Below are 24,088 nucleotides of genomic sequence, written 5' to 3' on the forward strand. Positions count from 1 at the left end.
ACAGAAATGTACTCTCTCCTCTAAAAAGGTTCTCGACCCCTGTATTAGACTACACACCACCTCAGAGATTGTGAGTAATGTTGCGTTTTTGAAAGTAGGTTATATTCGCAAAGACAAAATTTGGGCAGGTGTTGTTCGCTCCCTCAAAACGTTTTACTCACCTGCGACTATGCTAGAACGTAACTGCTTTATTGCCTCAAAAATTTGCTAACCAAAAAATTCTTGACAACTATTCCGAGTTTCTCAATCTAACCAGCATCCTAAAACGGTACTGCAAGAAAACAGAATCGCGCACATCAAATATCATTTATTCTAGACAGTGCTTACACATTCCACATCAACAAAGCAGCGAGAAGGGACAGTCAATTACAATTAAGCTAGAAATGTATCAATAGCTGATAAATTACACCATTTCACGCTAATTCAACATCTTCCAACGTTAAATCAACGCAACGATCACTTGATAGCAAATAGGTTGTAGCGCTCGTGCATACGATGAACATGCAGATGAAGACTCAGTCAACAAAAACTAAATCAACTTGGTCAAAAATTATTTCACAAATTCGACAACTTATAACGTTAGATTTACGTGTGAAACGATTCTTTGCTGAGTTAGTGCTACCCATAAGCAGAAGACACAAGTTGCTCTTTTTACGTTTCAATACGTAAGAGCAATGTCAAAGAGAACTTTTGTTTGCTCGGTCAGATCCCAGCTTGCAAAAGTTGTCCATTTTGCATCGATTCAACGACTGCAGACGTCATCAAGGCAAAAAAGAGACTTTATTTTCGATAAGCTAAACATCGCAAGTGATGACTTAGCAAAATACAACTTCTCACTCAGTAATATTCAAATAACAAGATGTCACCTTATTCCCCTGCCAATATAAGAAATGGCAGAAAATGTTGAGCGCTCATGAGTCAGTTTTCGATGGCCTCTATTCTTGAAGGTCGTGAGATTGTTTGTACGTTTTCCAACCAAATTGGTATTTTTACGAGACGCAAAAAAAGGCGCAACTATGAAAGAATTTATGTCTCCAGTTTGCAAGCCTTCCCGTAGAAATGCGACGTTTTAAAACGGTGCAAACCGTTTTGTTGTAAGTCTTTGCAAATCGTTCAGTCGGTATTAAAGAATGCAAAAATTTTAACAAATTATTCAGAATGTGACTTATAACCACATTGACTTATTATTAAACCACCGCAATCTGAGAAAAAACCCCTAAACCATAAAATAAAACAAGTAATTCAACATTATACTGAAAATATAATTTGATTTTCGTGCAACACTTTGACCTCCAATTTTGGTTTACACGAAACGTCCCAGCTTTTAAAAAAAGGAACGAAATGTACCATTGTGTTACGTTCGAAAGTCTAATGCAAATGAGGTTGATTTCGCATTAACGTGGCATGTATGGTTGCTGGGATAAAAAGAAAATAAGACAATATTTCACCACAAAAATAAATAAATGCAACAACAACGTTAACCAGAAGCCGTTGAGATGTATGCAGAACCTCATCAACCAGCAAGCAATGTTCGTTTTGCATTGATTCAACGATTGCAGACAATTTCTCTTTCCGGGAAACAGAAAATACTAAGAAAACGTAAGTTAGCTATTCCTGACGATAAGTGTTTACAAAATTCCAATAAGAAAGCAGGGAACTTTCCGCCGCCCGTGAATATAACCAATGTAAGAAAATAAACCACTGTGTAATTTGCAAACCAGTAATGATCTGCAAAAACTTTAATGAAATTTTGCTTGCATGCATCTGATCATGTCATTCTTATTTGCTTGTTCGTGACATGGTGAGACCAAAACAAAACAATCTCCAAAAAAATAATATATCTTGGCAGGTATGGCTTTTGCCGGTGATCAAACGTGCTACTCCATGTGGAAACCCCTAATTAAAAATCCGGTGGGGTCAACAACATAGTAGTGTGCACCACAAAGTGATACTGTTGATGTTGGCAAAAAGAAAGTATATTCTTCATTTGATGAAAATAATAATTACAACTGATGTGGTTGGCGTTGTGATTGTACGTTGCTTTTAAATAAAGAAATGTTAAATTCAACATAAATCTACACAAGGCTGAATTGGCCTAACTAACACTACGCAGCCCAGCAAAAAAATAGTTCTATTTCCATGTAAAAATGGAAAGAATTCTTTGCTATAAATGGACCTCAGCAAAGAAAACAACACCAGTTCATTTTACATTCGTATTTAAACGTCTACAGACGTTAAACCGACGTAAAACCGGTTGATGTGACGTGCTATCCTTGACAAAGAGTCTAGTTTGAAGTTTGTCAATGTAAAAACTACCTAGGTTGCACAGGGAAAATATATTAATCATTTAATTCACAAAATCATAAACTTTGTACATTGCTTCAACGTTTGTTTACGTTGAATCAGCATATAAACGATCAATTTTGTCAGTTAGAAAACACGTATACAATCACTTGAAAAATTACATTTTTTTTACAAAAAATGCAAATTTGAGCAACTACATTCTGCTCGTTTGCATACTTTCCAAGTCGGCAAGTCAGTCCTTTTACATTGTTTCAACGTCTGCAGACTCTGAATCCATGTAAAAAAGGACTGGATTGCGGGCTAGGTTATTTTAGTGTAACATTGGCAAACAGTGTTCTGATGTTAGAAATTAGGCCAGAAAAAGTTGTCTTTAGACCATGTGAAAACGGCAACTTTTGCTGGGGAGCGGGAAACGGGAAGCGCCTTATTTTCTTGAACCTATGTTGCCATTCCCTTAGAAAGTATCAGGAAACAAGACGGTTTTGAAGCAAACCTAGTAAAACTTTGGTTTCAAACCAAAGCTGGTTACTTTTATCAGCCGGTAAATCATGAAGACTTGTTTATCAGAGATATTTTCTTGGACGTTTACTTTTGTTTGCAGAATTCGAAATGGTATCAAAGAATTGTTGAGATTGTAACCTGATTCACTTTATTGCTTTAAAGTAGAAAACATTCCTAGTTACGAGAAAGAACAGTAAAGAAAAATATTCGGTATTTGCAGCAAAGCTTTGCGTTGATAAATCGTGGTATGATGATAAATCAACGCAATCTGATTGTTAGGTTAACGTTAGGAGCCAAGTAAAACTATGCATTAGACTGGTATCTTTGATGCGGAGGCTTCTGCTGGGAGGATAATTGTTGTTGCCTTAATTTCTTCATTTCAATAACCTCCACTGTAGTGAAACCTAAATTCATGAAAAGTAATTTTTATAAAGAGTTGAACTTAGAATAGATTAACTCAGCAAATCAGTCGCTCAAAACGTCTGTAAACGTTGAATCAATGTAAAAAAGACTTATTTGCTTTCTGGAAAACTACTATTCAAACGAGCAACTTTACCCATTTCAGTTAAAATTTTATCAACATTTACTTCATATTTATGTCAAACAAAACCAATAATAATTTAGAATACTGTTTCTGTTCATGAAACAAAAATATTATAGGCTACAGTAAAAATAGTAGGCTACAATGATGTCATAATCCTGTTTACTCTATTCATGCATAGTTATTAAATCAGCAGAAAAATAAAGAAAAAAACTACAAAATATGAAGAAAACTACCTACTAACATTTAAAAAAGTGATGTAATTACAAATAACAATTATTATGTGCGTTTATGAGATGTGGATTAGACAGAACAGAATTGTCAAGACCGAAATGCTTGCCTATAACAGTTGTTAATTATTCTCATTGCAAGCCGTTAAGCTTGTGTAAACGTCATCAAATATCAAATTACAACAGATAGTTAAACTGAAGAATTATTTGATGTAAATGCAATTATGCATTGAATATACAATTAATCTTAATATTATGCCATTAATAATTAAATAAGCGTATTGGTGATTGTTTATTCAAAATATTTTCATCCCCAAATTAAATAAAATTACAAACAAACACCACACAGTACAATAAGGTCACCTTTTCACTCCCATGCTACAAAGTAGGCAGAAAAAAAGACAGATTTTAAAGATGTGTTCATATTGCATTTTTTACATACGAAGCACTGCAGAAAACATGCCCCATACTCAAAACTAATGTAAAATTGGTGAGGATTAATCGATTCGTTTGTTTAATGAGAAGGGTCTTTGTGTTACTTTTATGGGTTGGGTTTCAAGCGACATACTGTCAGAAGGCATCGAACCACGCACCTATCGATCATCAATGTCTCAGTGCAAGTCGAAGTAAAAAAAAGTATTTTGTGATTTTTTAAAAGCAAGCAAAAATTGTAATCACAAGTACAACTCAAATTTTTGTAAAGAGTATGCCCGACGTATGTCGGCGGCGTTATAATCTTTTTTTTTAAATCAGGGTTTAGCCCACACAGAGAACTTGATTTCAAGCTGTTAAAATCGTAAATGATTTGGGAAAGTATCAAGATTGCTTTTATGAAACAGCAAATCAAATTATTGTAAGCAATTCAAACATGAATAGTGCGGGGGATTACCCGGGTTTAATTTTCTTCAGTTTCTGCAAACAAAGAAAGCGAAAAAAATGTCACTTTAAAAGAAAAATATAAAAAAACCCGCACTTTCTTACCGTATGTTATACCCGAACTTTTGTGAGAAGTAATAGATATTAGAGATTACAAACGTTTCTACTTCAATATTCAGCTAGTCAAGCAAAAAAGTTAAACAAATAGAAATTGAGAAGACAAAGATCGGCATATTTTGTACCAGATGAGGCACGTGATCATCACTGTGCCGGTAAACTATTTAAGCGTCATACGTTTTGTTAAATGAAAGCCGAATTTTTAATTTCGCAGCCTTATATATGAATTGTATACAAAACGTTTAGTTGCATTTAATGTGACACTTCAAAGTAAAAGCCCGTTTTCGCTCGGAACAAGTCAGGTAACACAATAAATATTAAATAACTTCAACGTTAACCTAAAGTCGCGGTGCATTTTAATCACTTTACATTAAGAACAGCAACTTTTGACCAAGAAACTTGTCACACATACCGGTAGTGTTGGATGATATCGCTTTCCTATTGCCATCGCCACCTGCCACGTCATCATATCTTGTGTTAGGAGATCGATTTCTAAAGATGAAAAGATTTGTTGTTTATCGAATAAAGCTTAATTGATAATAATCTTGGCTCAATGCTCGACGTGTGCGATTAAGCATCGCACGTCAAAGACAACTCTTCATTCAGCGGCAACTAGCTCGTGGAAGTCTTGCAGGGAATTACAAGCAGTGATTTTATGCCGCTAATCTCGGTCACTGGGCTTGCGTTATTCAAAGCTTTTACAAGGATACACAAGCTACACAAGATACATAAGAATTGATCTTCCAACAAAGTTTTCTGATTGGAAGGAGAGTGTTTCCATAATAATCAGTCGAACAAAAGCAATTACAAACAGATTGCCTTAAACCTTGGGTTTTCCAGAGCAGTTACCAAAGAAAATAATCTATTCTCACAACAGGCACGGTGGTGTAGAAGATAGTTTAGTATTGTGCTTACTTGCCACCCCCTCGGATAGCAACAACAGGTTGACCTCCTCCACGGAGCGATGCATGGGGGGTACTTTGCCCTGGACGGATTGGCTTTGCTGTAAAAAAGAGTGAAATTTAAAATAAAATTTAAACATGCATGCGCAAGCACAATTTTAATATTAAGCGATAACAAAAAATTAAAATTGACTTAGTTTTGCATAGTTTTTAAGTCAATATTATAAAAAAAAATGTGGTCCGCTTACCGATTTGTGCAGAATGTGGCCGCCTGGTCATGTTCTTGGCACGAACAGCTTCCTTGATTCTATCGACTTCGTGCTGGTACCTGAAAAATACAAAGTGGTCGTGTTAACGCGCTCAATACCTACAATGTAAAATATAACACGATTTTGTGGGATTCGAACGAAAAGAAAAAAGCTTGCTCCTGCTGAGGTGGATTGAAAGAAAAAGACAAATTGCTATTTAACAAATAAAAAATCTTTTTTTTGATCAAATCGCGTTTCAAAAAATACAAACCGTTTTCTGTCCCGTGACGCCCCTTCCTTGGCATCTTTCAGGGCCTGCTCCAGGGCTTTGACACGCTCCGCTGTGGCCCGGAGTCGCTTTTCCAACTTGGGCAACTCGCAACGTAGGTCGGCATTGTCACGAACCAACTGTGAAAAAATTTCAGTTTACGGCCTTTGTTAAAATCACTATAGTAGGGAGAAAATGGCAAAAAACGAGGCGCCATGAATATAATCTAAAACATTTGACACTGCCTTGAACATGTGCTAAGTATAGGAATAAAATTAGATGTTCAAAGTTGAAATAACCTTTGTTCTATAAAAACGGATGATGGTTTCACCTGCTTGTGCACTTTCGTCAGTTGGTCCAGGTTTCCTTCAAGGAAGGTTATCTTCTGCTTCTGCACGATGGAACCTCCCAAGTCATCAACGTCATCGCCTGCCAATTGCTGAAACGACATGCTCCACCGATTAAATTATTACAGGAGTAGCAATAAAGCGTGCTTTATTCAGAGCGATAAATCTATTGCATACATGCGTTTTCTCAGCGCTTTAAAATACGGATAGGAATGCGTTACTTCGTCTACCTAAGCCACAATAAGCTGGATTATTAGGCTTACTCCATGATAACCTGAATCCTGTCTTAAAAAAACGCAAAGCTGCAATTAAACAACAATTAGCTTGTTTTTTAAAGAAACAAGTTTAGCAAATAAGTCAACCTCTCGGTCAAATACATTCGTCAGTCGATACCAAAACACAAAACAGCAACAGAAGTGAAAGACGTGCAACCTTCACCTTCTTCACTTTGGCGTTGAGATCGCGAACAAAGAGTTTTCGTAGATTGTGAAGAGTTTGAAGTTCTTTGCTCACAGTCTCCTCAAGACCCTGAAACAGTCGAGTCAAGTCAATGGTCTATCATGGCGACCGATAAGTCGCTACGGTCTATGTCTCTCGAGTACAAGCAGTTGAACTGCATGAAGAGATCATAGTCATTTTCGGACTACAGGAGTCTTTTCTGAAGCTTGATCCTGTGAGCTTCAGGTGCATGCAAACGCTTTGCGCATTATAGACACAGCCCAAGATACCAAGTTTAACTTAAAGTGCTGTTACGAGCTGTTGTTGTATCACAAGCTACCGAGAGAGCTTCAACAGTGAACACCTTATACTGACTTTTAATTAAATAACAATCGCAGAATTGTGCCACTACACCTCCAGGGACACTCGAAAAAATAACACTGTGACAAAGAATGATGAAAAAAACAATTGAGAGGCAAAATAGTATATTAACGTTATGTGAGATATTACCCAAAGTTTAAAAAACTAAGTACTTGTGTTTAGGTTATGTCACCTTAACATAGGCTATGTGAGCTCAACACCTCAACATTGCTCTTACCTTCAAATCTTGTCTCGCTTGTTCTCGGCGGTCAAACTTAGAATGGAGGTCTCGTAGTTTCAGCTCTTTCTCCCGCTCCTCTTTACGCAGCTTCTCGTAGTCTGATTGGAGCTTCTCGTGTTCCAGAAACAACTTCTGATAGTTGCTAGGATACCAAGGAAACAAAATAAATGCGCAACTCGTTTCAAAACGCTCAAGGGCGTCAAAAACTGCTTTATTGAAAGATGGACATTGCATAAATCAAATTCAAAAGTCGTTTGAGTGCTCAGACAGCGTTTAAGTCGTTTTATACATGATTTGACGTCTGTTCACGTTGAATCAATGTAAAAAAAACAGTGAAGTGTTGTATGGTTAATGGTTATGTGAACTTAATAGCAACTTTGACGCTGTTTCAATGTTTTAAACACATTTAATCAATGCAAAACTACCACAGACTTTCAAACAAGGAACGGTGTGCTTTTACTTAGGAGAATGGAAGGCGAAAGAGGCATACTATTGTCAGTCGCACTTACTCCTTGAGTCCTTCGATCATCTTCATCTTTTCATCCACTTCATCGCGAAGTCGAGATACTTGTTGATGGTGGCTACTGATGTGCGTATCCGCAGCTTCGTTTGGAACTTGTTTTGTCTCTTTTGAAGCTTCCTTTTCACCCTTGAAGAGCAAAGGAAACTTATGATGTTTGACGTACATCAGTCTTCAAACGACAGTTTTTTAATGAAAAACAAACGATATATACAACAATATTAAGGTGTGGTCACTGGTCAGTAGTCAGGCTTAGTTAGCTGAATATTCAAGATTCATCATATTCCTTAGTTGAGTTCAATCCTCAGTTAACTTTCATCCTTAGTTATTCATCCTTTATCTGGACTACAATGTTGACAGTTTCGCTGAGCACAGCCTTCTGCTGGTGGTAGAGATTTTGAACTAGTGACGTAAGTTCAGTCAGGCGGTCACTGAGACTGACAGATGCTCACCATCTCACGTTGCAATTTCAGCTGTCACTCTTCAAGTCGTGAAAAATTAACTGCGAAAGATTTAGATCAAGCGACACACAAAATAGGAGATAAAACGTGATCAACGTGACAACGGATCTTACTGTTGGCTTCTCATCCTTGATGCTCACGTTGTGGATCAGCTCCTTGGATTTAAGCTGGGCGATTTCTTCATTGAGTTTGTCAACTTCCTCCTCCAAGCTCCTCTTCTTGTTCTCAACATCTTTCATGTATTCCACCAGGGACTTCATTTTAGCTTCATGCTGGAAAAGAAGATATATTTTAGTGTGTCTTTTAACAAGGAATAGTTTTTGTTTTTATTGCTTTTACATTCAGATCTACTGTTTCTTTATATTGTGAAGCGCTTTAGAGCAAGTAAGCATATACAGCGCTACACATATTATTATTTGTATTATCATTATTACTAGAACATAACACTGAATAAATAAAATGTTTTGTACGGCATAGCAAACTCTCTACCACACATATTAGATTGTTACATTTGATGCTAGAATGATATCTCCATTGAAACCGCGAAGTTGTTACTCTTTGCATGACATCTGTTGTTTGCACATGATATTGATATTAAATCCACTGAATTAACAGTGCTTTGTGTTGGTGATTCGAAACAAGAACAAAAAAGGTCAAAGTTCAGGGATCCACAATAAAATGCATGACATGTGTTGAATTTGCCTCAAAGAGCAAAAGCAAACAAAAATAACACATCAACCAAAACGTCTCAACGCAATAGTATACTCGAAAACTTTTCCATGGCCACTGCTTCGTGAGTAATAACTTGCCTACTTAAAAACGCTTTATTTCTACGTCAGTGCGGCAAATGTGGTCAATAAAACGTCAATATATCCTTCTTATACAACGTAAAAAGTTACTATCTGAAGGATAAATCTTCTAAAACTTATGCATTATGCAATCGGCAACAATACCGTTAGGTGAGGCTGCTAAGAAATTAAACATAGAGATGGTTGGTTTATGAATAATTTAAACAATTCTACCCTTTGCGTTCGAGACAAACACAAAGTTGGCTGGCTGAGGTATTGCAGGTTCTCTTTAGTGTTTCATAGCAACATGAAAAATTTAACGGTTTGTCTCAAGTGACGTAGCTTTGACAAATAGACGTTGAATCACGTAGTAGTTACATAAACATGACATGCGATTTAAAAATATTTTTTACTACTTTTGAAGCAGAAAAACATGTGTATTCTATGCTTTGCGTTCAATGTTCTCAAACTCAGACAGCAAAATCCGTTATTTTTACATTGATTCAACGTCTGGAGAAAGATATTTCTTTAAACATCAATTTTTTGTCCAAACAAACAAGATAGCGGACATTCGACACCCTGGCAGATCGATGACTGGATACCACAATGACCATGACCACCTCAGAGAGAAAGGCTTCAGGATACAGCTGACAACTTATGGTCAAGTGAACAATGAAAGTATCAAAATACACTTAAATCTGTTGATGCTGACGGATCTGTTGATGGTTGGATCTGTTGGTTTCTCTGTTGATCTTATATTTTCAAGTAGCAAAAACAATGCTTTTTCAAATTTTTGAGCAACCACGCACCAAACTTCACTTGAATAAGATAATTGGTGATGTTGCAAAAATATATCCTCAAAGAATTTAGAAGCGTGACCGACCTGCTGGATGAGGAGCTGGGAAGCAGCAAGCTCTTGCTCACTTTCCTCCAACTTCTTACTCCCTTCTTCCTGCAGGGACTTGAGAGTGGAGCATTTAGTTGCCAGCTGTTTAACCTCCGACTTCATCCGGGACACGTAGAGCCGCGTCATTGTGATCTCCTCCTCGAATTTGTCGCCGAATGAATCAGGAATTTGCTGCGAAACAACATCATTTGACGTAAGAATACAAACTTTCCTTTCTTGAAAAAGCGGGACTAAATGATGCAGCCTGCAACCAATGTATAAGAGATAATTTTATTTGCAAAAAGCGAGGTCTTTCTTGAAACACGAAAATATTATGTAACACCATGAAGTCGCTGTTTTGTATGAATAAATTTAATTCGTTCTGGCAAATAATCTGCGATATAACACGTTCGATGAATGTGGTAACACTAACTCTCGTACTGTGAGAACAAAAAATATGTATTTGAAAAAATCTAAATAGGCAAATTTAAACGTTACGTATTTAATAAAACTGCAAAGCATAGAAAATTATCGAATTCAATCAAAACCTGTTCTTTGTTTCCAAGAGCGACTCCGATCTCGTTCAGGTCTTTGAGCACGGACGTCATGACGTCATAGATGCGTCGTTTGTGGAGCTCGTTGACCTCCTTGACGTGCGTCAGTTCGGCTTCAACTGTGTGGAGGTTTTTCTACAAAACAACACACGGACTTGGTTACATCAAGCGACGTAACTCATAGAAAATCAAAGGGTGAATTTAAGATGAAATTACGAAAATACGTTACTTATCCTGACAATTGCATAACACCAAAATTTGCGGCCTGATTTGTCATATTTTGCAGAAATTTTTTAATTTTGCCAACTTTTGGCGACTGTTAAAATAAATTTTTCTAAAAATTGTATATTTTCTCCTGCTTTACTGTTTTCCCCCAGATGACACAATAAGCTTTAACATCATCGATGTTGAAAAAAAAAGACAATTTGATTTCGAAAATTTTAATCAGACTGTTAATTTTTCAATAGCCTTCAGATTGAGCGTTTTTTAACTTACTTTTTCTCATTTGCTACTGCTTCCCAAGGTAACAATAAGCTCTTCTTTCATTAAAAGACAGCAAAAAGTACCAAAATCTCAGAAAATTTCAGTCAGACACTAGCAGTAGCGGTTATCAAAATCTGCAAAATGTGACAAATCAGGCCGCATCTCCAGGTGGCCAATGGCCATGCTTGTTCAGATACTGCTTGTTAATTGCAAAGAATACTCATTTTCTAAAGATTATTTTTGGCAGATTCACGTATTTGTAGAGGCTCTACTAGCCCATACAGGCTTCACTGTCGAAACAATTACCGTTTTCTCAGTCATTTCTTCATTTATCTGGTTCAGTTCCTTTCCTTTCTCTTCGGCAATCTGTACCTTCCGATCGTAGTTGAGAGCTAGCTCTTCCAGAGCTTGCAACACATCCTGCACCTCCTCCTTGGCGGCTTCATTCTCAGACTGAACATGACAAGAAAGTGAAGTCAAAATTTGTTGACTGTTGCCTTTTGCAATTTTCATAAATTGAATTAGACATGAAGTTGTTAAAGTAGTTTGGTGTGGAAAAACAAATTTCAAATGAATAGAAAAGGTATATTAACGAAATGTAAAAAAAAAACTGTTTCTTGAGACGTTTTATATTTTATCAGCAAACCTTGTGTAATAGGTTCACTAAAAACGTTCCTGCAATAACTAAACCTTAAAACAAAATCATTCAACAACAAATTGCTACTATAAAGATTAAAATTTCTGCAGCAAAAACATGGGGGTAGATTAATGAAAACCGATCACCTTTGCAACAAAAATATTTTTAATAAACTAAGAAAATTATTTCGAACTTATATTCGAAATTGAACTTTTCTACCCTGGAAAGCAAAACTTCTTTTTCATAACGCAAAGCGAGCAATCCCAGTTGCACTACACGTTGAAATAACCACTCTTCCTTTAATTACAATATGTCTAGAAGGTGTAACCACATACCTGTAGTCGTGTCATGTCTTCCTGCACCCCATCATAGTCCGATCTGGTCTGGGCTATCATTTCTTCCTGTTCCAGTATCTGGGCCTTAAGGCTCTCGACTAATTGGGAAGTTTGATTTATTTCTTCATCCTGGAAACAATTTTTCATGAGTCATAGCTGAGTAAAACTACCCAGTGAATATTATGATAAAATGGGAAAGATTAAAAAAATGACGAGTTTGATATGAAAATGATAAAAAGCATATGTGTGAACAGTGTGATGGAGGTTTTAAATACTTTAAAAATTTGGAAATTGTTGTTTTTAATTCTCGAAAGAATCTTACAAACTTTTTTAACTGGAGTTCTTCGCGCAGCTCTCGTTTCTGATATAAAATAACTAAAAATCAGTTATATGCCAAACTGAAAGCAGATCAACTTGATAAAAGCACTTCAATGCACTTGAAATGTCAAAAAAGTTTTGAAAATATTTCGAAATTATGAGACATAGATTCATTTTAATTTTTCTTTTAATTAAATAAATGTTTTTCATCAATCAATTTTGACGTCTAGTCAGGAGCTTTCAACATTGAATTAATGAGAATTATCACACGTGCTGTTATCCTCCCACCTTGTCGTCAAGCATCTTGTAAAGATTGTTTCTTTCATCATCAAGGGAATCTGTGGTTGCCGAGGTAACCAGTGAATCGCTTGACTGAACACTGGCAATCTGGAAAAGATGTAGTTACAGATAAGAGCCGAATTTCATTGTTATAAAAATAAAAGTAACCTTTTTCAAGACGTTGAATCAACAAAATATATAGGAAGCTTTTCAAACTTATGATTCAACATTGTGAAAAAATAAAGAACTTAATCTCGACAGCCGATCCATCAACAACTACGCCGACACAACTTAACAATTCGTTCCAGTCTAGACAAAGTGAGCGGTGTTTTTCAACCTCTGGTTCATCTGGAAGTCGAACCAAGATCGTGTGATGGGAAGCAGAGCACCTGAACCGCTGGCCAATACAAAATATTATTGAGAAAAAAACTGTACTGAAAATACCGCATTGGAAAATAACAGTGCTGAATATCTGAATACATAGTTTAAAAAAAATTATAGAATTCAGCCTTATGAACTACATGCAAGATGTGCAACAAAACTTGTCAACTTCGGCTTACCGATTGCGTTGCGTTTCCTATAAGAGCAGCTACGGCGGGCTGGTTGTCCACTAGAGGCATGAGAGAGTTTCTATTCTTCGTGTCCACCCTTTCTTCAGTGGGAACAGTTTCACCTTGAAAAAGAAATTTAATCAATAAAGCGTTCAGAAATTAGACGGTTTGGAAATGCAAAATCTTTTTACATTGTTTAAACGTCGCCTAACAGCGCCAAAAACAACAAAAAATGGTAGGAAAATCCGTCAATTTTTGCAGTGATTCACCTTCTGCGGATGCCGAATCAATGTAAAAATAACGGATTTTGATGTCTGGGAAGAGACTCAAATGCATGAGCAACGTGCGACATTCAATACAGAGTCGTGATGTTAAAAATAAAGGGCCTTGATGAAGTTGGAAAAATATGATGACAGTGGTTGTTGATAATATCTTTCATGTTTCCTTATAAACAGATGAACTGTTGTTAACAGAAGAGCTTTATAAATATACAATATACATATATATAGCTTATATTATGATTATATAAATCTTGATTCAACTAGCATTACTTTTAAGGAACGATGGTCTTGATGCTTTTAATGCTTTCTTGTTTTGCAAAGGTGTTTATTTACATGTGAATGAAAGATAGTCTATCAAAAAATTGTCTTGTAAATTGGCTTCCATTGTACAACTTTGGCCCACAAGCCACAAGAAACAAAGACGTAATGCTCACATAGCGCAATTCAAAAGGCGTCATACAAATACTGCAAATAAAATAAAACCGTACATCACAGTTAGACATGCAGAACACAGACTAAAGGAAGACTTTACCTCTACTGGTATGCAGTAACACAAAGCCCACATGAAACGGTCTCTAACGGATTTACTTACTGATTTGATTGCAATTCTCATCTTCAAGCAAGCGAAAAACAAAGACAAAGTATTTAATGAAAATTGTTTGTTTTTGAAGTGAAGAGACTCTTTAAAATGTTGCAAGACTCTTATGAAACGGCATAGCATATTAACAAGGTGATGAAACAATGGGGCTAAGAGTACAAGAGGATGTCGTAGTTCAGTGAAAAAGCTTTCGATGATGTTTTATTTATGATAATGTGAAGAAACAAGATACCAACATTTTAATCTAGTCTAAAGCACGCAGGATCGAGCCAAATAAAATTATTGTGTCTCTACAATTTTATTTTTTTTACAACTAATCAAAACATGATGCACACCATTTCTCCATCTCGCCAGTTCCTTTTCGAGATGGGCGATTGTGATGAAGAATTGCTTGCTCTTGTCTCTCTCCTTCTCGTATTTCTTCCTCCACTGTTCCGCAGTCAACTCCACGTTGGCTTGCACGGAGTTCTTGATAGTTTTTGCTCTAGGAGGAGGAAGATTTTCATCAGAGAGGAAACTTAGAAAACTTTGCAATGTTTTTTTTACAGGTGATACAACAATAATAGAACGAAACTTGATGCAATTTCAATGAAAAATATTAATAGTTTTGTGCCAAATGACGTTAGTTTTAATCACTTTGCGAAACTCTTCAAGCAAAATGTGTACAAATCGATAAAATAGATACCGCATTGGAAGTAAGGTGTGTTAGGCTCGACCAAAACTAACAAGCAACTGAAAACCATTTTTTGCGATGTTTTGTTCACACTTTTCACCATAAACTTTCTCATCGATCCATTTGTGACTGAACGCATGTCGTACCAGCTACCCAGCTGCAACATGCGATATGACAATGAATTACAAAGGGGCGGCAGAAAGTCAACATTTTAATCGTGTATAAATATCAAATGGTAAGATTAAATGTGAGACGATGTCATTTATTCGCATTGTGAATGAAAATTCATTCTTCAAGGTGCTTTTTAAGAAAATCACTCTAGTCTACTCCTTTAAACTTCTCCGGAAAATATGTCGAACCGCATTAATTTGAAGTAACCTGATGCTTTGGAAAAGTTCTTTTCTATTATCTTGAAATGCATCAAATACGTTAGCAGAAGAAGCAGTGCACCTCATGCTCAATGTTGGGCATCCCTTGCTCAACGTGCATGCTAACGATGCAGAAAGTTACCAAGTCTCACCTGACTCCAAACATTAACGTGGACTTTGTTTCGGGCTCATTATAATTTGCCGGAGAGCAGCAGATAAATATCGTGGTCCTACAATTCCCTCCCAAGCTGTCTTGTAATATGCGGGTCATCTTACTGTCGCGGTAGGGTATATGAGTTTTCTGGAACGACAAAGAATAATACATGTACGTCACAATCGTCAACAACAATTTAAAGTTTTAGGCTTGAAAGCACAAACAGTGAACTATTCACCGATTAAGTAGATCGGCTGATTTTATTCATATCGAAACGCTCTTAGGACTCGGTTAGGTGAAAGAGTGCGCAGAAGTGCTCTGTTTCTACTTTAATCAGCTTTGGAAAAGTTTTTTTTTTGAAACTTTGTTGAAATAATTAAAAGAAAATAGAAAAAGGCCTTTGCTTATTAATAGACATTTTCTAATCTACAAAATGAGGGAAAAAGTTCCAAGCGTTTTCAAAAGATTTCACTCTACATTACATTACCTTTCCATCAGCCAGTGCAGAAATGACGTTGCCAAGTGCAGATAAAGATTTATTGATGTTCATCGCTTCCACTAATACTGTGCCCTCGGCGCCGGTTTTTCCGACCTAAAATCCATATTTGAATTGCAAAGTTATGCATTTTAACATTAGTTCGACGTTTCAACAACAACCGTTACAGTTCGATCTCGGAGTATTCGAGGTCAAGCAAATCTTGAAAAATAGCCGTAGATTAATGTTTACATTGATCAAGGGTTGTAAGTGCCTAAAGGGTTATCCGCTTAGAATCGTAATGGTTGGACATTTGCATTGCATCAATGCAGCTAGACTTCACCCAGGCAGCAAATCAGTCGTTTTTTACATTGATTCAACGTCTGCAGACGTTGAATCAATGTAAAAGACGACTGACTTGCTGTTTGGGAGCGCGTGTATAAGAGATAAAAACAAAGAAAAGATTGGACATGGCAAATTTGACCGCAGAGGATACGCCTTAATTAACTACAACATAAAACGCACAAAAGTGTAATTGTGTGAAAGGTTCAAATTATACTGTTCGAATAATTTATTATCATAACTTATATGCGCATGGTCAAAGCTTTCTCGCCCGGCTAGAAAAAAACGCAAACAGTGGCAAAGTACAAGGTACAACCACCATACTTCTCAAGGCAGCCATCACTATCAGTGGACTCGGAATAAGACATCTCAATTACGGTAGGCCTATCTCTCAACTGCACGACAGATAAATAATTCAAGCTTTCCTTTCTATCGTATCAAAACGAGTGTGTTCAGAAACCAGGAAAATTGATCCTGAATTACAGCTATACAGCAGTCGCCGTAAAGGTGGCTCCGTCGTCATTCAAAATGTCATTTGTGAAGGACTGAAGATACTGTACAACTTAGGCGAAAGCTTGAAACGAAACTAAACTATCGACTGTCGATTTAGTCATCCACAAAATACGATGACAACATGGCACGAAAGAAATCCGCAAACTGGTAAGCTCAGCTTTGCCAGTTGTAAGATACATGTAAATCATACTAGAAATGCAGAATAACACTAAAAATACGAAAGCAACTGACTCACAGACTTTCCACTTTATGTGTAAACAAAAATCGCATTGAAAACATTATTTAGCTTAAATCTGAAAAGAAAAACGAAGATCTCGTGGCTTAAAAACAATTCGAACAAATGCATATGAATTTATTGATTCAAAATAATATCAAGAATGCAGAAAGTAGTGGAAGACTTCACTGTGATTAGAAATCGTTCACGTAACCAGCAGATAATATTGCAACAGTTTTTCTATAATGGAGCAGAAGTTCGCCTTGTGTGGTCAGAAAGGTCAAAAGATTCAACGCACCTTTTCACTTCCTGCCAAATCAACGAGGTAGAGCTTCCCAGTCAATTTCGTTTCGGTGATTGTGTTCTCCTGTTTTACGTTAATGAGGAAGATGCTGTGGCTACGAGAACTGTGCTCATTCATGTCTGAAAATAAAGTCACTGCCGTCCAATACAATTTCGTGATAAATATCGAATTGTTGGGTTCTAGTTTACATTGAATCGACATTTAAATGAAGGAAACAAAATAAAAAAGAATCTTCTTTAAAAAAAAAATAATAAAACCAAATGACTTGAAATTAAAAACACTCGACTTGTAAAGTGTTACGTTGTGGGACCTCGTGATGACATTCATGCCTAACGTTAGACCTTAATTTGTAACATAAGTCATACAAGCTTGCGCTTTAGCAAAATGTTTGATTGTTTTGGTATAACCTTACAAGTGGAAGGAAAGATTAAAAACCAAGAGGTGCAGTAACAATAATGAACACCGACAGCATGACTAATTTATTAAAGTGTATTTTATTACATAACAAAAAGTCAGTATCGATTAAACAGGTAAATTACAGAAATGCTGGTGTGTTGTCCAATCTATCCCGAAGCAGTAGTTGCTTTACAAAAACGCATTCCCAATTAGGCAATTACTCATGGTGTGGGAATCTTTCTTCGACCAGACCAGCCTACGGTATTTTAAAATATCCAAGGCGAAGACATGAAAGGGTGCAAACTCTTTAATTTTGAACTAAGAATTCAAACGTCTAAAAAAAATAGATTCGTCGTTTAAATCATTTCATTTTCCAATGGTTCGAGTATATCAGTTGCTGCAATACTTGAAGAGCAGTGAATTAAAATTGTACTGACTTGTGACAGCAACGTGGCGATTCGCTTTCCCTTCGTCTATTGTCTCCATGACCTCATCGGGAGAAGCAACGAATCTCTCCGTGCATCCTTTCACATACGGGACTCTGTTTTTATCCTCATGGACGGAGAGATTCGTCTTCGAAACTGGAAGTAAACTTCATAAAGATACAAAGACAACAAACATGAAACACGCGAAAGATTTTGATATTTCGAACGTGTTCAAAATTAAGGAGGAATTTTAAGCGAATCCAAAACTCGCCTGAAAACGTTCTATTTTACTGAACGAATGATTTTCTCACCATCATCATAGCTTAAATCATAGATGTGACACTACACATATTCTTTTACTATTATTATACTAAATCTACGAGAAGAAAGTTAATATGCGTTTACAACAATGTTGGCTTCGTGAAAAAGAAATGTATATATACAGTTTTAAATGTACTTTGTAAAATTGGTAAATAAAAAATTCGCAAAAAGACTTATGTCTATTTCAATTTCAAACATTCTTGTTTGTGGGGAATAACTTACTGTAACTGTACGATAACTCATTATGACGTAACACGTGACAACCCTACAGAACCTCTTACCGTCAAGGAGATCTTTGATTTTGTCCATGTAAATTTCAAAATAAGATATTTTTATATGAAACTCAAGGTTTTCGTCCATTGTATATATGTGGTTGAAAATATCATCTATAATTCGTGGAATTATTCCCCGCAAGTTATCATCATGCAGCACACCCTTGAAAATACAGGAACCAATTAGCAAATGTAAACATGTGCAATGTGAAAAGAGTGACTGGAATTTTACGGCAATAAAGATTATGCAAGTTAGTGATTGCGTGTAAGGTAGGTCTCGTTCAATGCAAACCTAGTCTGAGCAACTGAATTTTATACCAAAAAAATACAAGCACCACTCTACCGGTACTGTAGCACTTTCCCTGCAAGGTATAAGTTGCTATTTTTGCAACTGTGTTATTTGGTGGTTTGGTAACTGAAGTCTTGCGATTGACATCTCACACCATGCTGGGCACCCGATGCATCGGTGACATCATCCCTACGTAGTATTATCTACTGTCAGGTTGAGATTTCTTTCATTATACTCACGGAGAAGAGACACTAAACGTTTTATCAACCCAAACAACAGTTTTCACTAATTTTACACAGATAACGGACTTCAGATTCGTTGGCAGTGGCAGGCAGTGACAAAACACGTGAACTTAAGGCAGAGTAACTGAGATTTTTCTACTCTTACCCCGCTGTATTACAGTTTGCTGTTAAATTGATATTATGCCAAATCATACCTCCATTGTGTGTGTTTTACCACTTGACGTTTGGCCGTACGCAAATATAGTTCCATTGTAACCATCCAAGACATCTGAAGGTAGATATGTGTATTGTTAGCAATACATCTCAACATCAAAGTGTTGTTGGGACAATGCTAGTTTAAGAGTCCAAAATCCACCAATGAGAAAAAAAAAGGCAAGAAAATGTTACCGTACTTCATTTAATGTTTCAAGAAAACATACCACACACTTATAAATACCATTTGCTTCTAATGTGTTTTCCTCAATTTTTTTTCTCAATTACAAGGCTTTGTTACATGCCGTTTTTATACTTACGACGGCGGCTCCAAGGAAGTCTAAAACGATTAATAATGATAAAAAATTTGCAAATTCAAAACTGCAGTATGAAACCATGTGGTCCTATACTGTGCTATGTGTGCATTACCAAAAAGCCAACTCTTCATTTACTACTGTAATGTAAGCAAGCAGTTTGGATTACGTTTTTACTATGAAAACAGTTTTCTTGGATCCTTAAAAGAAATTTCTGTACAAGTTTTCCACAAAACAACACAAACGAAACTATTACAATACCAGCCGGTAACAATGTAAGGCTAACATTTCAAGAAATAAAAATAAAGCTAATAGTAATAAAACAAGTTAGCCGAATGAGGACCATTTATTGCATTGTCCATGCAACGTATTGATCAGGTCCATAAATAATTGACAAGTGTGCAAAAAGACGCTCGCTTATCGATCATAGCTCTTTCAAGTTGCCAGTAGAAGCAGTACAGAACGTACGTGAGAGCACAAATGGTAAATTGCACTTAACCGAAGTGAAGGACTTGCTGGTACATCCTAACAAGAATCAATCCTGTAATTGGTAACATCTTTTTTGCGAATTATAAACAGTAAAACAGTCACAACGTGTATCGGGTGAATGGGTGAAAATAGCGGCTGTAGAAGCAATGTTGCGTTACAGCAGAGTATCTTGGCTTAGAGACCAGCACTGCTTTCCATTTAAAACCAAAACAATCTTTCAAACCGAAACACTGTCCAGTGTCCACGGCGGTAAAGTGTCTGCCCGGTAGAAGAACCAGTTCAAAAAGTGATGTGAACTGGTGAAGGCCAACCAAGTAAACCTCTCATACGCAAAAATCGCCAATGAAAAAAGCGATTGTTTTATTCTGTAAAGCGTCCATTATATCCGGTACGATCGCAAAAGAACTTCGACTTTCTCACAAATAGAAATATAAAAAAACTGAAAGAGACGGAATGGGATAACTTATCAGTGGCGTATATTTAGGGTGTTCAAGGTGTTCACTGAACACCCCAAGAAATCCAGAAAAAAAGAAAATTTCCATCGGTTGTCGATGTTCTTTACTTTCATGATATTCTAACATCTTGCTGCATGCTGATTGCTTTCTTTTCAATTGCAAAACTCGTCCCCTTCTAATTTTAATACTTCAACGTTTGAGGTCATTGCCTTTAATTTTTTTCGGTCATTACCTTTAGGCTGGGTGTGCACTGACAGCTTGGCGAGTGCTATTTAAAATAAACAATTAAGAAAAATGACGTCACAAGGCAGCGAAAACAGCAATGGTTTTAGTTCAGCCAGGCTGTGCACTCGCTGATCTGAACACCTTGGCGCGTCATTGGGGGAATCCCAGGCAATAGCAACTTTTAGCTTGTTGGATTAGAGTTTGAGGTGATCAGAGTTGGAAACAAGATAAGATAAAATGTTTTTTAGGCACCAAGTGCCAGTAAATTAGGACTAGCTTGTCTGAATCTGCAACAAAGCTTATGGCAACAGCCAATATCATTGATGCAGCATTCTAAAACAACACATCTAATCGTTTTGTAATTAGAGTGTTTGTATGTTACTGGTATTGTACCTTATTGCTGAAACACCTTAATTATGTATTCAATAGGCGTTGCCGTTCAATAGGCGTTGTCAAATAAATATCTATTTTGTATTCTTCTCCATTCCGACAACATTATTTTTGTCAGTTCTGTTCACGTTCAGAATTTGTGCTGAAAATGCTCTCAGAACGCACCAAATTCAATGTTAATTTTAAAATTTTTCTGCTTTTGCTTTGTCGTCACTGAACACCCTGTCAAAGTGGTCACGGTACGCCACTGTAACTTATATGGAAATTTATGCTTTCTTTGAAAAATAAATCCAGATAAAAACGAAAGAAAAACAAACTAAACTTGTCCACACAACCAACGGTACCGTACACCGTTTGATTATTACACTGGGCAATAAATTCTTATGGATTACACCGATTAGGCTACGAATTAGATTTAGCAACATATACATAAGACTACAAGTTCAAGATGGGCCTGCACGCGGGTGTAAGAACCCTTACAAATAGACTTTGTGGCTGAAAAGTAGTATGACAAGTTAAAAAACTTTACTTCCGACCCAAAGACATTATAGGTGTACTTTTTGATTGTTGAATGTTGATCAATACTAAAGCTTATGCCATCAATACAAAACATGGTGGTTGTAATAATTGCATGTCACAGTGTCCCATAAAACGGCCATCTTTTAGGTAAAATATTGTATTTTGACCATAACACTGCAATTGCTTCATACGGTAATTTAGGTGCAATCTGCTTAAACATAGCTACGTAACTTTTCGACTTGTGCCCACTCGACTAATGTAAATCGAATCAACAAGTTATAAACACGTTCTGTTATAATTCTCATAATGACAAACCTTTCACAATCGGTTTTGCCCCAGCCATGTAGACTTGTTCCTGTGTCGTTGAAGCCGCAAAAACGCGGTCAAAAGAATACGTCTTCGACTGCAGAGAAAATAGCCAAGTTTAAATTTGTACTTAATCATCAAGAGTATCAATTTAGCAACTGCATACCATATGAACGTAATAGCAGCACTATGAATTAGCAAGTCAGTCTTAGCATTTGTCATTGTTACGCTTTATGGAAACAATTCTCTTTTAAAACCATTGTATTGTAACTGCTCAAGTGCCAAAATATGAAGCAATTCTAGTCATAAAAACGAATTGAAACATTTTAAATTCTTATTTTATGGTATGACTCAGTTAGATCAGCCTCCAGTCATCATTACAGGTTCGCACATTGGCAAGATTTGTTTATACGTGTTTGTAACATTGTTTATACAATATACATGGGTCAACAGTTGACACTACACACAAAGCCACCAACAAGTTAAAAAAGTAGAGTCAATCTGTTAATCACTCATTACTAGGCTACCTGTTCAGTGTTCAATCAATAACTTTCCTATTTCATGAAAGGCTCGTTTCAAAGAAAACACAAAAACCATATTGTGGTTGGCCATATATTATATGTAAACAGAAAAACAACGACAAAGGTGTACAAGAAAAGTTCAAAAGGAGCTTCACTTACTGGCTGGCCAAATGTGACTTGTTCCTTGGATGGAAATTTTGGAAGGAAATCATCGCCCCTGTCTTTTTCGGATTGGTTGAGAGGTCGAAAACGACACATAACCTGACATAATAAAAAAAACTTTTTAACTTTACATGTTCAACCATCTTTGCTGCTGTAGCTATTGTAGGTTAGGTCAACTGATCCCTGCATCTTTAGGAAAAGGTACTATCATGGCATTTAACTTGCATGACATCTATCTCATGCAGTACCTAAAAGAGACATCGAATATCTTGCAATGTAGCATCATGCATCAAATCTGCTATGGTTGAGGTGCATATTTCAATTTTGTTAATGCGTTGCCATGGTGTTCAAGTTTTGTATACCAGAGTTATTAATGCATGTCTATCAATGATTTTGTAAAACGCTTTGGCTTATATATATTTGCAAGGTTTGCCCAAACTTTTCTAGGCATAAATTGCATTTAGAAATGTTGGCTGGCTACATTGCACGTAAAATCACATCAGCCAACAAACCCAATTTTTTTGAGTGAAAACATTTTAATTGTTTTTGGGTAGTTTTGGCTGGCTAATTCCGAAAATGACATTCGTTTATTTGGGTTCTCTCTGGATTTTGAGTTACCAATGCCTGTTTCATTGGTAAACAAAATTGCAAAGTTTAGGACTTATCAAAGGTATATAGTTCACTTAAAGTTTAATAAAATTAATGATTGGGGATTGTAGTCTGGAATAAAGGCAAATGTTATTGACCGGCAAAGGTTTACTTGTAAATGAAATTAAAATCGATTTGACTCACCTTTATACTGCACTCTGCAGCCTCATCTTTGGACCCCATGGTACTTTCAAATTGACACCACTTTTCTGTTTACTATTGCTTACCACTAGCCAATGATTCTCACTGACAAGTGCTAGCTATGCAACTAAAATTGGAACTGCAGTTAATGAAAACACATCACCCAGCCTAATCAACCCTGTAATATAATACTGCAATCACTACTTCTCCAATAAGTTGCAATAAAAATGCAATGCAAGCAAAGAAACAGGCCATAAACAGAAATTTTTGCAACAATAAATAAAAAAAGTTTTTACTAGCCTACTTAATGTAAGTATAGTATTGAAAGTACTGTATCATCCATCATAAATAAAAAAATTCAAAAATTGAGAAGGCCACCATGCTTGTTACAAGCAATGTGAAAATAGCTTTGACTTGAGGTTTAGTCCTAAATAAGTTTGTTACTGGTACTGGCTCTCTCAGTCACCAACCTGTCACTTTGATAAAGTGTAAAAATTAAAAGTGCATCATAAAACAACTGCACACAGTTTTTCCATGTATTTCATAGAAAAACAATGCAAATTCGTAACTACAAATGATTTTATGCAACCCGAGTCACCTTTCAGTTCACTTAAAAAATGTGCAAGCTCACTTGCAAACATTTCACAAGCATTTTGTCATTGCACTGGATCCTT

At 36.4% G+C, this 24,088-nt stretch overlaps 1 protein-coding gene across 3 annotated transcripts; it reads right to left on the reverse strand.

Moving 5' to 3' along the window:
- Positions 1-292: 292 nt before the first annotated feature.
- On the reverse strand, positions 293-23,586 carry LOC145772820 (kinesin heavy chain-like). Of its 3 annotated transcripts, XM_082584702.1 has the most exons (28): positions 23,418-23,586; positions 22,623-22,724; positions 21,952-22,039; positions 19,247-19,320; positions 18,531-18,684; positions 17,941-18,084; positions 17,102-17,226; positions 15,747-15,851; positions 15,258-15,406; positions 14,400-14,548; positions 14,059-14,079; positions 13,195-13,307; positions 12,644-12,742; positions 12,038-12,166; positions 11,372-11,518; positions 10,577-10,717; positions 10,026-10,220; positions 8,468-8,626; positions 7,883-8,022; positions 7,371-7,515; positions 6,773-6,862; positions 6,319-6,426; positions 5,991-6,127; positions 5,720-5,799; positions 5,485-5,572; positions 4,982-5,061; positions 4,466-4,488; positions 3,098-3,209 (listed from the first exon to the last, which is right to left on the reverse strand). In XM_082584702.1, the coding sequence occupies exons 1-27, from the start codon at positions 23,454-23,456 to the stop codon at positions 4,472-4,474; spliced, it is 3,018 nt and encodes a 1,005-aa protein (XP_082440828.1). In that variant the 5' UTR covers positions 23,457-23,586; the 3' UTR covers positions 3,098-3,209; positions 4,466-4,471. The 3 variants fall into 3 exon arrangements, with proteins under 3 accessions (XP_082440826.1, XP_082440827.1, XP_082440828.1); XM_082584700.1 differs by lacking the exon at positions 4,466-4,488 and having other exon boundaries at positions 293-3,209; XM_082584701.1 differs by lacking the exons at positions 4,466-4,488; positions 14,059-14,079 and having other exon boundaries at positions 293-3,209.
- Between the last annotated feature and the right edge of the window lie 502 nt (positions 23,587-24,088).

Source organism: Aplidium turbinatum, chromosome 6 (genome assembly GCF_918807975.1).
Source record: "Aplidium turbinatum chromosome 6, kaAplTurb1.1, whole genome shotgun sequence".
NCBI lineage: Eukaryota > Metazoa > Chordata > Ascidiacea > Aplousobranchia > Polyclinidae > Aplidium > Aplidium turbinatum.